The sequence below is a fragment of the Marmota monax genome, unplaced genomic scaffold (genome assembly GCF_021218885.2).
Source record: "Marmota monax isolate L192 unplaced genomic scaffold, Marmota_monax_Labrador192_F-V1.1 WCK01_AAM20220418_F8-fsc00144, whole genome shotgun sequence".
Classification (NCBI taxonomy): Eukaryota; Metazoa; Chordata; class Mammalia; order Rodentia; family Sciuridae; genus Marmota; species Marmota monax.
Genome location: NW_026694618.1, coordinates 4131130 through 4144330, shown reverse-complemented (window position 1 = coordinate 4144330; position 13201 = coordinate 4131130). Strand labels below are relative to the sequence as shown.

Here is a 13201-nt window from a genome sequence, read left to right as displayed (position 1 = left end):
CTGGTCCCCTTGGGTGGGCATGTAAGCACGTGGCAGTGACACGCCTTCAGTTCTTAAGCCTCAAGGGGGGAAACTGCGGAGGTACTGACAGCCGCCACACCACTGCCGACATGTTGTGCTGTCACTTTGGGAAGAAGGGAAACCCAGAACAAATTTCACGTGGTTTTCACCACATGGTGATTGCAGTCCTATTCAAGGCATGTCATAGTCACACCACCCACTGAGCAGAACTCAATGGAAATTAGGCCTCCTTCAAAGTCTCTAAGTCACTGCCTCTCCCCAAGCAGAATAAGCCAAGGATTTTAAAGCAATGCAGACAATATGGCCCTATCTCCATTGGCTTCCTGGGGCCTCTGGCTTCTCATTTATGAAAGGAATCACCCTTGGTTCGGGATAACTCTAAGTGAAGCCATGATGCTCTCCCATCAAATGCCACAGCTCATAAAGAAGCAGGCAGGGGCGGTGCACCGTTTATGAGATTTAGGTCAGTGTTTTTGCCATGAAAATTTGATATGCTATAAAATCTCAAGCAAGTGAAGAAAAGGAATGCAGAGATTCAAGGACTTTTCTCCATACTCAAAAGCCCAAAGTTAAAGTGCCCTGTCACTAGAACACCATTCACATTTCAGAGACATATTTGGAGTTTTATGACTAGTCTTTTAGATTAAAAATATAGTTATTTATTGTTTATCACATGGGGCAGAGGGATGGAGGGAATGGCTCAGCCAAACAGTCATGGAATGAGCCATGTATGCTTTTTTTTTTTTTTTTGGTGGTGCCTTGTGCATGCGAGGCAAGCACTCTACCAACTGAGCTACATCCCCAGCCCCCATGTATGCTTTTGTCCTATTCTCTCTCTCTCTCTCACACACACACACACACACTCACTCATATAATGCACACACATCAAAGGCTTATGTATGCTGTTGATTCTAATTTTAAACTATAACTTTTGAGTGTCAACCTGCAGGAACAGGGACTGAAAAATGGCTGTTTTGTATGAAGAGAAACTTAATGTTTGTACAAACCACCGATAAATTAATCAGTAGCATTTTTGGTAGCAAGATGGAAGCCGAAGGAAAGACTTGACTCTAAATTCTGTTCAAGGTGAGCTTCTTTCCCCAAATCATTATAGTGCTAGCCAAATAATAGAAAATATAAGATATGATAGCATACAGTTTTGGTATGATGTGGAGTTAGATGAGAAAATACAAATGCCATTCCATCCCAGTTTTCATGTCCAACTTCTCCTGAAACTTTATACTACTTTAATCGTTATGATAACAAACTGCCAAAAGTGTCAGGGGTGACTAGAACAAAAATGTTAGTTCGCTAGTTCTTTGCTTATCTAGGGTCAATGTAGTTTCTCTTGTAACCAGGAAAATGAGGGTACACATGACCTTGAGAGAGCATGCCAATATGAACCCGATCCTCCTCAACATGCAGAATGGAATCCACTAATGACAACTGCTATAGTCATTCACTACACAACACACACATACACAAGAGAAAATGGTTCGATAGCATTAAAAATAGTTTATTTCGACCTTAACAAACACATGAGCCTCTGACCATTATGCAAGGCACCACAAATTAAATTAAAAACTTATATTAGAATATATTTGTCTGACATGATTTAAGACAGAAAGTGGATTTTAAAAGCAAATGGGCACCAACTATTGGGATGGGGAGGGGTTTAGGGCCAGTACCAGCAATAGGGTGCATGAATTTTTCTATAGTGTTTATTGAAACAGGCAGTAATCAGCATGAGTGCATCATATGAACAGTTATCCAAAATAATTAGCACATCCAGGAGCGGGACTGTGTCTCAGTTTCTCTGTCTATATTATCAAATGCCAAAAGCACTTCCTTAAAGTGCAAAAACTTTCCCCTAGCAGTCTTGGTACCAGTAACAGAATATGATTACTAAACATCTCCAATGTGGTTTTCATTACAAAAAACATGTTTCACATAAAAGCTTCATAATACAATCCAGAGACAAAATTTGTGCATGTTTAAAATTTGAATCCTGGCTGGCTATTTCTGATATTTTTTTCACTTCTTCCAGTGTTTTTCATTTTTATAAATATGCACGCAGCTTCCTACCAACTTAAACATGCTCGGAACCTTTTGCTCTGAGAACCATGATTGCCTTTCAGCAGCCTCCCTGGGACCATCATCTCAGTCCAAGAAGGGGAGCCTTAATCTCTATTCTCCTTCCTTGAATCATGTTAGGGTCGACCAATCTGAGCATATGTCAGATTTGAACCAAGGTTTGTAGGCAGAGGTCCAGAGAATAATTAGGAATAATTACACTATGATCTGGTTGACAAAAACCACAAAAATGAATGAATTGGCTTTATAGAAAGCCTTGACCTGAATTCAAACAGGAGATGGACATGAAAGGAATGAAGCCTTGCTTCAGTCCAAGATGGGGCATTCTTACTGCTGTACCAACCACCAAAAAAGCAATATCCTGGGGTCAGTCACCCTATGGGCCTCCACTGAGCCCTTCTGAGGTAGATGTTGATGGCTTGAAGAGAGGTAGGTAAAGTCCAAATTTGTTTTCAATTCCTGCAAACGTTGCAACTGCTAGCTTATAGCCCCCAACGTGATCAGGATTAGGAGCAGGCAGTGTGATCCTAGATTTAGGAACTGGCTCGGATCCCATGGGTTTTCTGAAAGAAGCGTAAAACAGAGTAAAAAAATCTGAGTTTTTTTGTTTTATTTGTTTATTTTTAATGTAGTAAACCTGTTGCATGCAACATAAAGGAGCTGTTGAAGTCTTTTCAGCTGAATGTTCCCCTTTGTATGTGAGTCTTTGTGTGTGTGTGTTGGGGGGGTGCTGGGGATCGAACCCAGAGCCTTGTATATTCGAGGCAAGCACTCTACTGACTAAATTATATCCCCAGCCCTTCTATGTTCCCCTTTGGAATGACCTTGTCAATGTTTCTTAAATCCTTCTCTGTTTTAACATAGGGTCTGATGCACTTTTGTCAATAACAACTGAGGATTTGATGTAGCCACAAATTTAGCATGATACTTACACTCCTCCAAAATCAATGTAGAACCATCGTTGTAGCAATTCATAAGTCAGCAAAGTGACACCAAACTGGGGTGAGGATCGAAATACACGAGCTTTGAAAAAAAAAAAAAAAAACAGGGACATAACAGATATCATTAGATTTTTAAAAAATTTACCTGATACCAAAGGGTTAGTTAAGAACCAATTACTTCCGTACCACCAGCTCCTTTCCACAAAGCTTTTGGGCCTTCTTCCCGCAGGATCTTTCTGAAGCAGTCTATCACTCCGCTGTAAGTGGTTTGGCCAGCCCGGGCGGCCACCTGTAATCTAGTCTTGATAACATCAGCAGGGGTCACTAAAGATGCCGCAGGCATACCTGTAGGAGACACGCAACACCATCTCAGTCTGGTCACATTCTCACTATATAAAAATAACTGTGCTTTGAACTGCTGGCCGTGAAAAGAAAGTTAAGAGGCTGAGGCAATAAAATGCCCGTTTCACTGTCCTCTCTGGGCAGCACAGCCGGCCTGTGCACCTGCCTCCCCCTGCTCCCCTCCCCCAGCCTGCTTTTGTTATGTTCTTATTCTTAAATATTTAATAATACCAAGGAATCACCCATCAGTAACACACTTAAGTGGCCTAGAACGAATGGAAGTGATTCCTAAAGTATTTTTGCTTTCCTGTTGAAATCTGAACCTCACAAAGTTATTAGGGCTGATTTTTCAGAGGTGGGGTTTTTCTGTATTTACCTAGCTTTCTGGCAGCTGGCTGTCACAGCAGGCTCCTTCTCTCACACATCCAATGGCCCTACCTTCCAAACCCCAACCTCTCCCTTATACCAGAAAAAGACTTTGCTGATAACTAAACAAACACCATGTGTGTGTGTATGTGGGTAGGGGGAGGGGTTGGGGAGACTCCACAGATAACCCCACAGGATTCCTTTTTGCAAAGACTGACATCTCCAGAAAAATATTTGACAGAAGGCTTAAAATTTATACTGGCGAATCATCAATGAAAAAGGAACAACAACAAAAAAAACCCTCCCAAAATTACCAATGGGAAATTTTTCTACAGTCATTTTATCCAAAATGGGGCAGCCCATGTTTAGATTTTTTAAAAGCGAGACTGTGCTCAGAAGACACTGTCTCTTATGGTTTTATTACTTTTCCATTATGAACCTATTCCAAACCAAATTGGTCAAATGCAGATGCATAAATCTCCTTTGCTTTTTTTAAGGCTTAATAATTCTGTAAGAATTTCTGTCCAAACCAACATGGTCTGGCTCATAACTATATCTCATCCTTCTAACAGACAGTTTTAAAATTATAGCTTGAGTGTGAAAGTGTGTGTATGTGTGTGCATGTGCGTGCGTGTGTCTAGATAAATCTAAGTGCTCCATGTTTGCTTTCATGTTACAACAGCAGTCTTCCCCTTCCACCTCCACTCAGCTCCTCCCATGTTAATCTTGGGTAACAGTTGTTACAAAACACACCACAATTTTACATGTGAAAAGCTCACTTTATATCCAATGCTTCACAGAGTAAGTCACACTGAGTTTCCTATTAGCTTGGAGGAATTATTTTAACTTCGAGCCAGGAATTTATCCTCCAGCATAATGGAAGGAAACATGAAAAATGCTTAGAAACCCACTGTGTTCACACCACTGATTCTGCTTTACTTCCTGGTTTAGAAAGAGTTTAGCAGGCAGTCGGCTTTAGACATGCAATCAAATCCTTCATACAGCGGTGGGCATGCATGTCCGGGTGTTGCTATGAAATGCTTATGAGCAGTGAAATGGGTAAGAAGTTCCTGGTCTGGGTCTGTTAACTTCTCATAAACAGTTCCTTGTCATGAAAAGAGAAGAAGTATGGGGGAGGGGGAAACAGGGAGAAAAGACACTGATTACTAGAATTAAAATGCCCAAAGAAATGTCTAGGCTACTTAGCAAGCTTGTCTGACAGAATTTGATGCTTCAGGGATACTGGAAATGTGGTAACCCAAGAGGAGATTAGGGGACAGGGCGACATCTTCCAGGATCCTCAACAGAGAGGACACTGGCAGCCTGTCTGATTCTTCAACGATGAGACAAATGTGCAACCCAGATGGCCAACCACCACCTTTGGGACAGGAAAAATGTGGGTGCTCCTCAGCTAAGAGTGTTTAAGGGGGCCAGCAATCGAAGAGTGGAAGAAAATGTGTCTGGAAAGTACAGTTTTGGGGCCCGGGTCAACTTTAATTTTCATAGATAGCCCATTAATATTTTTTAAAAATGTGTTTATGGTTTAAAGATTAATATGTATTTATTTTAGGTCAAGGGTAAGAGTTTTCCAAATCCCCTTTCCATCCTTATCTATATTATCTACCTGCTACGTCTGGTTCTGAGCAGTGTGATGAAGTTCCTTATTAGGGACGAGAAAGCATGTTCTCCTTAGTCATTTAAGCTGAGATCTGATATGCTGATAATACACAGAGGTTGATGATGGTATCTCTGTAGTGGATTTTATCCTTTTATGTATAAAATGTCTTTATGCTTCTGAATGCTATTTTAACCCCCAAATTCTACATAGTCTGACGTTAATATTCCTATGCTTGCTTACTTTTGGCAATTGTCTGGAATATATTTTTCAATCCAATCTCTTTCAATCTTTCCATGTCATTGTTCTCTGAGTTTCAGATGACTAGACGCTCTTTCAAAACTCATCTGAAAAATGCTGTTTTTTTCCCCTAGGGGCACTGAATCCATTCCCATCTATTGTGGCAATTGGACTCATTTCTGATATCGTATATTATGCTTTCTATTTTCTCTGCTTCTAGTTACTTACCTTTTGATTTCTCACCTTTCCTGAGTAAATTTATTTAAGTACTCCATGCATCTATCACACACATGTCCATCGCAAGGTGTACCAACCCTCAGTGTTTGCATCCTGCTCCAGCAAGGTGAGGATTCAGTTCTTTCACTCCTGTTCCTTTACTTCATCTGTCTCCCAACAACCCTTCTTGTATAATAAACACACATACACATACCGAAGTCTGCACTAATTTAGGCCTGTGGCAGACTTAACTTCTGTTTGTTCTGTCTAAAATACGCCACATTGTCCTCCTCCTCAAATTCACTCTCCATCTGGCTGCAGAGAAGGGGTAACCTTGGAGTGACTGCATGTACAAAGACTAAGTACCTGGGAACATAATCACAGTGTAAAACCCTCCATGGCTTTTTTTTTTTTTTTTTTTTTGGTACCAACGATTGAACCAAGGAGCGCTTAACCACTGAGTCATATCCCCAGCCCTTTTTATGTTTTTTATTTTGAGACAGGGTCTAAGTTGCTGAGGCTGGCTTTGAATTTGTGGTCCTGACCTCCTGCCTCAGCCTCCTGAGCCTCTGGGATCACAGGCATGAGCCACTACACCTGGGTCTCTCTGGCATTTTGAAGGTGTTCAGTTGTGCAGATGTGAGAAGTCCATCTTCTGTTATTAATTTCTGTTTTCTGTCCTCCTCTCCTTATTCCTCTCCCCAGGGAACTCCCTCCCATTAAGTAGTTTTTAGATCTTCTGGATTAATTCTACAGGTCTCTTAAATTTTCTCTTATTTCCCATCTTTCTATTTTTGTTTCGCATTCTAGAGTTCTTCCCATGTCTTTATTTTCCAGGTGTCTAACTTGGTCTTTGATCACAGCCATTCATTTTATCATTCAGAATGATCTTTTGATTTTTAATTTTGACGATCCTTTCATTAATTTTCAAGAAAGCTTCCTTACTGATTATTCCCTTCAAATCCCTCTGAGGACCCTAATTATAGTTCTTAAAAGTTCTCTTCTGTTCCTTGAACTGCCTGTTTTCTCTGTAATTCTTCAGTTCACTTGCATTGTTGCTCCTTCCTGTCTGAAGACCCCTGGCTGTTCACTGATATTCAAGTTCAAAGGCTATGCTGATTAGTACTTTTTACTAAGTCGCTGGTTATCATCTACCATGCTCTGGGCTGGCTTCGCCCATAGGGGCTCTCTCCTGAATTAAAGCATCTTCTCTGTGCAAGGTGCCTTAGCAAGCTGGTAGGACAGAAGCCTTTCAAACCACCGAAATGTGGAGGCTTCTCTCTATTGGTAGAATTTATTTTCTACTTCTCTGGGAAAAAGCTGCCATTAATTTATGTTTTTCTGGAACACTGCTCTGGAATTACCTTATGTCTTGCCCTGTTTTCTTTCAGTTCCTACACATGCCCACTGCAGGCCACTTTCTTTATAATGCAGTTCTAAGTTTCTAACCTGCAGACAAATGTTGCCTGGAGCTCTGGATGACAAGAGGAGAATGGCCATGCCAGGTCATCCTGCTACACAGCAGCTCTCTAACTCATGGTGTAATTTACCTTGCACCTGCACCTTCACCCCATGCATTCTTTTTGTTTTATTTTTTTCCCTGAACCCAGGGCTTCTGAGCATGAGGCAAGTGCTCTGTCACTGAGTGCATTCCCAGCTTCACTCCAAGCATTCCAATATTCATTCAGAGGTTAAAATGCTCCCTTTTAGCCCTTACATTATAAGTAGTTTTTCCTGCCAGGGTTTTGGACTGTGGCATCATTCAGTCTAGTTTCAGAGTCTGAACATGGTTAATTTTCTAGGGCTAATAAGGAGTATTAAAAGTGTATTTTCTGACATTTTAAGGTATTTCAGAGGAGAGAAAATTGCATGATCCAATATCTCCTTTACTTTTCATTTTTAAGGATCTAAGAATTGTATTTAAATGATCTTAAGTTTTATGTCCACATAATTAACACATTTGTGCCAAAAGTACTTCTCTCCCAACTGATGTTTCCTTATTTCCTCCTTATGAAATCTACTGTTCTGCTTTCACCCAGTGGAAGCCAACCAAGTAAGTTATTCTGCGATGGTGATGGACAGTGACATCAGTGATCAATGCCCAAAATGGAGAGGCTGACCACAAAAGGGGATCAATTTTTTTAGGTAACATAATTTTTTTAAAATTTATTTTTATACATGAGGATGTAGTTAATACAATCAAAAGGAATAATTGTTAAAGTAAATTTGGGCCCCAGAAGCCTCCCTAGAGTCTTCAGTAAGAAATAGCAACCTAACACAGTGTGTAAATAAACTGAAAACCTAATTTAGGAACACACACACACATACAGAGCTTAGTCTCAGTCAATCAAAGCAGCCAAACAGCTAATTAGCTATCTCTGTATCTCAATTCCATTTTCTGTACATCATTTCTCTGTTCCTTTCTACAAATGTTCTTCAGCCAAGTGGCAGGGAGCCATGGAGTTACTCTGAACTTATTCTTGTTCTGAGGGCTAACCAATTCACAAATCATTTTTTGCTCAATTAAACTCTGTTAAATTTTACATGTCTAAAGTCTTTCTTTTAATATCCTTCTAGTATTTTTGGGAAAGCACCATGAACATTCATTTAAACACAGATCCTCCTTAATTATAAGAGGACTGTTAGAAATATACACACACATCCGTTCTGTGTAAACCATGAAACTTAATGTAGTACATATAAAAAAGAGTCAAGAGCCACTTCTGTTTTGTTATAAAAACGTTTGTTAGTGGCCATCAACTATTCACTGTAGTTGTCTGAAGCTCCACAGAAATAGGATTTTTATATTTTGAGATAAGTTTTCCCCTTAAAGACAACAAACATCACTCCTGCCCTAGGATGTCTTCCGGGCTCTCTGCATACTCTTCATGTCCTTGCCTAGGAACATCTTACTGATCTCCACAAAGGGAACATGGGGGCCTGAAGCCAGGGTGGGCGTGGTGTGCTTTTGCACTTGCTGCTCTCTCAGCACTGCAGCATTGGGCCTGCTACTGAATGTATCTTGGCTCTCTGGGCCAGCCGACTAGCCGGGTTCTGCACAGCAGCTAGCTACCCTGCTTCCTCCACGGCATCAGCTTACCCATTACCACTGGACACAGATTTTTTAAAATATGTTCATCTTAACAACAAAATGCTCTGCTAATCTTTCTTACTAATTCCAATATTTTTAGGCAGTTTGGATTTTCAGGTAAACCATTTTAAATAATGTTAGCTTCATTTCTTCTTTTCTAAATTTATGCCTCTGACTTCTTATTTTCCATATTGAAACCTCCAAAAGAAGGGTGAATAACAAGGTTGCAAATGACATCTGTCTTATCCCTAACTTTAATGAGATGGTAGTTATGGCATTTGCCATTGGCTTCTGATATCCTATGAAGAAAACTGTTTAATCCTTATTGATTTTAATAGGTTTGAAGACTACATAAGGCTGTCAAGTTTGTAACTAATCCATTCTTTGAGCATAAAACCAATATGATATAATATATCTCATGTTTTCTCATCATACAAGGAAGGGGAAGATTAAGAGGGAGATGGGCAACAATATGAAAGTAAAAGTTCTGTAGTAAGTGTACAAAATGGCCCTTGATGACCTTTGCCTCTTGGCATTCACACTCCTGTTTTAAGTGATATTTCAATAAAATTACTATTACTGAACACTTTTGAATATTTATTATATGCTACGAAATATTTTGGTGAAATATTTAATTCATTTAATTGTCAATAATGTTGTAATGCTGGAACTATTCTTATCCTTTAAAATAGAGAAAAAGCCGAGAAATATTAAATAACTTGTGCTGGTTACTTTGTTCTAAGTGGGGAAACTTGAGTTTGAACCTGGGTAGCCTCACTGCACAGTACACACCATTTTGCTGTGACAGTCAACAATGTTTAAGGTACTAGATTAAGTGAAAATCACATTTATAGTGTGATTAGAACTCTGTTAAGAATCACTAAAGGGAAGGAAAAGCAGCAAAAATATTAAATAACAATTACAGTAAACAATGGATAATATTTTCTAATTTACCCTTTTTTGTACTTTCCAAATATACAACAAGCAATATTTTCATAATTATGGAAATATAAACAGAAGGAAGAAAACAAATCTAAGAGAGAAAAAAAAATCCAGTAGTTAATTTCTATAGCACAGGTAGCATGGATTACCTACTAAACTTCTACCCATAGATGAAATTGTTTCCTGGTACCTATTTTCTTCACAATAAGAGTTAAATACAGTACTTTTATAGTTCAAGGAAAATTAGGCTTAGGAAAGGATTGTACACCTTGATCAAGGTTGTACACCTTGATCTACTGCTTATCTTTAATTGCACATCTGCTACTAGGATTGATTTACATGTGCTAAATGCTGGGCACTATGCTAAGTTCCTCAAGTAGATGCTGCCATCTTAGACACATCACCACACTCATAGTAAGTACAAGTATGGTCCTCATTTACAGCTGAGGAGGGGCTGGGGATGTGGCTAAAGCGGTAGCGCGCTCGCCTGGCATGCGTGCGGCCCGGGTTCGATCCTCAGCACCACATACAAACAAAGATGTTGTGTCCGCCGAAAACTAAAAAAAATAAAAATATTAAAAACAAAACAAAAAATACAGCTGAGGAAACTAAGGATTAGGGGAAATTAACTTGCCAAGGTCATACATTAATAAGTTGTACTTAGTTATCCTCATTAGGTCCTATCTTGTTCAACTAACTAATTTTAAATAAATTGTTACTATATTCATTTTCAATTTTTTTTTTCGTTTATACGCAGGACACAGTGAATCAATGGCTAGGTTGGAAGTAAACCTGGGAATTCTACATTCCAGACTTGAAATTATGCTTTCTTGATGTCATGGTGGTCTTGTTGCTACTCTGAAGAACTAGGGTCCTTAAGCCATCAGGAAAGAACCAGTGTCAAAGCCTTTGAAAAAGCAGAGATTTAAGAATGAAGGAGGCTTTACATGGCTTTCGGCCCTCCAAGGGTTCCTATAGGCTACCTATAGCAGAGGAGAGACCCAAAACAGGAAACATCTCAAAGTTGGGAGTTGTTCTCCAGCTGTCTTTGGAAATAGCTCTAACCACCTATCTGATGAGACCAACCCCCATACCAAAAATATTTGAAGTCAGAAATTCCATGACTGCCTTAGGATTTATTAACTCACTAAATGTTTGTTACCACCTGGAGAGCTTATCCAGATTGTTCCAGTCCTTAGGGTCTAAGGACAAGTGGGTTATAAAAGCACAAACTGATCCCTGCTGTGCCTATAATCAATATCTATACTTTTCTGTTGGTATTTTCACCATAGCACTGAAAAAAGAAGACAGTTAATTCTGTGATTCAATTAACACAATCCCACTCTTTTAACTTTATGGGAGTGTGGGGGACCCAGCCACTAATCAGTCCAGATTGTTATGGTTCTTATTATGCTTCTTTTATCTAAATGATATCTAAATGATATTTAAATGATAATTGCTTCAATTTTGGACAAGCTTGTATACAATATTTTGTTATGGGTTAAAGTGAAATTATGGGGGCTAGGGTTATAGCTTAGCGGTAGAGCGCTTGCCTAGCATGTGCGAGGCCCTGGGTTCCATCCTCAGCACCACATAAAAATAAATAAATAAAATAAGGGCATTGTGTCCAACTCCACCTAAAAAATAAATATTAAAAAAAAGTGAAATTAAGAAATAATATGTAACCTGAATTGGAATCCAATAAGACCACAGAATGTATCAATGTTTAAGGAGCCCTTTCCAGAATTATTAAGTTTACCTGATAATCTAATCTCCCAGAATGAAGATTACTTTCTCACCCTCTCTTTTCAGTCGGTATTCAAAACAATCTGTTATGTACCCTGTCAAGAACTATCAGCAAAAAATTCCAGTGTTGTAGCACACCTTGGGGGTGTGTGGGGGGTGGGGGCTAAAGCCTGGGGATGGGGGATGGGGAAACAAAAGAACTTCATGGAGGACACTCACCAGCTATAGCACCAGCTAAGAGCAGGCTCCCAGGGCTAACCTGCCCATCTTCATTTGCAAAAGAAGCCTTCACATGAGCATAACACGGGAAGTAGATGGCCGAGAAAGGAATGTCCCGCAGAAAGCAGGCTTTGGCACCCTGTGCGTTTGCAAAGGAAAAAAAACCACATGAAACACATATCCCATTGAGAAGATTGGGCTTCTTTGGAACTCACCTCAGAACAAAATATTCCTGGAGAAGACCAAATTTGTACTCACAAGTTGCAAGGGGAACAGTAAAAAATCATCCAAATTCTACAAGTAACAAGTCTGAATCTTGTATTTAAAAATAAAACTATTTTTGTTGTATGGTGTGAGGCAGTGGGAGGGGAGTTCTCATTTACTCTAATGCTGAGATTTCTATTTAAGCATTTTTGGAACTCTGCCTGTTAAGTCCCCCACTGGCAGTAAGTCATTGCCATTTCATGGAAGATCTGTTTGCTGGTCTCAACAGAAGATGGAGGCAATACTCAAGATGCTTTTCTTGCTTACACACAGCAACTAAACAAATTATACAGGTGGAGGGGCAAGGGGTCCAATTTTTGTATTATATGAGAATCTGACAAAAGTATTGGACACTTTCCCAGAAAAAAAAATTGCATGTACACAAAAAAGTTATGTATCTTTTCTGGGAATTCATGGATCCCCTTAATTCATTCACATACTTACCCACCATTCAGGGTTTATGAAACATTGATAAATGCCTGCCTATAGGCCTTAAAATATTTACTGTAATTATGACACACATAAAAGCGGTGGTAAAATAATTAGCTTCTAGAGCAAGGTCTTCAATAAATAATTTCTAGTGCCAAAATCATGCCATGCAGAGGCCCTGAAAACTGATGAGTGCCCTGAAATATGATATAATATTATAATGAAAACCACAATACATATATTGCATTTGGGGTGGGCTGCACAGGAAGGAAATCACCCCTTTTCAACACTTAATGATTTAATACCATTTCTTTCACAGATTTCTAATACCTAAAAATTTCCAACAACTATAAAGATTCCCAAAAGAAAATAACGAATCCATCCAGATTCAACAGTTCTAGCCATGTCCAGCGACATTAACTGAGGTCTAGTAATGCCAGATCTTGGGTATTTCTCCCGGATGCTGCTCCAATCTGTCAAAGTTCTTTAACACCCACACATCTGTTATTGTAGCTTTTTTTTTTTTTCCCTGACATCTACATTTCATTCCTAACTCAAACTGAGATTTTGGATTATAAAACCCTTAGTCTTTTTCATATAAACTAGTAACCCAGTTCTACTGCAACTTAGTTGTCATACAGAAGTGAAGTAACACAAGTAGGACTTTGTATTTAA

The 13201-nt window shown here is 39.3% G+C and overlaps 1 protein-coding gene across 4 annotated transcripts in view; it reads right to left on the bottom strand.

Annotated features, from left to right (window-relative positions):
* Positions 1–1516: 1516 nt before the first annotated feature.
* Positions 1517–13201, bottom strand: part of Slc25a13 (solute carrier family 25 member 13) — a 180326-nt gene continuing 168641 nt past the window's right edge. For all 4 annotated transcript variants that reach the window (XM_046422568.2, XM_046422566.2, XM_046422567.1 and 1 more), the window contains 4 exons: positions 11834–11972; positions 3243–3401; positions 3048–3138; positions 1517–2678 (listed from right to left, as the gene is read on the bottom strand). In XM_046422568.2, the coding sequence (XP_046278524.1) occupies positions 2492–2678; positions 3048–3138; positions 3243–3401; positions 11834–11972 (576 nt within the window). In that variant the 3' untranslated portion in view covers positions 1517–2491. The remainder of the gene's footprint in view (positions 2679–3047; positions 3139–3242; positions 3402–11833; positions 11973–13201) is intronic.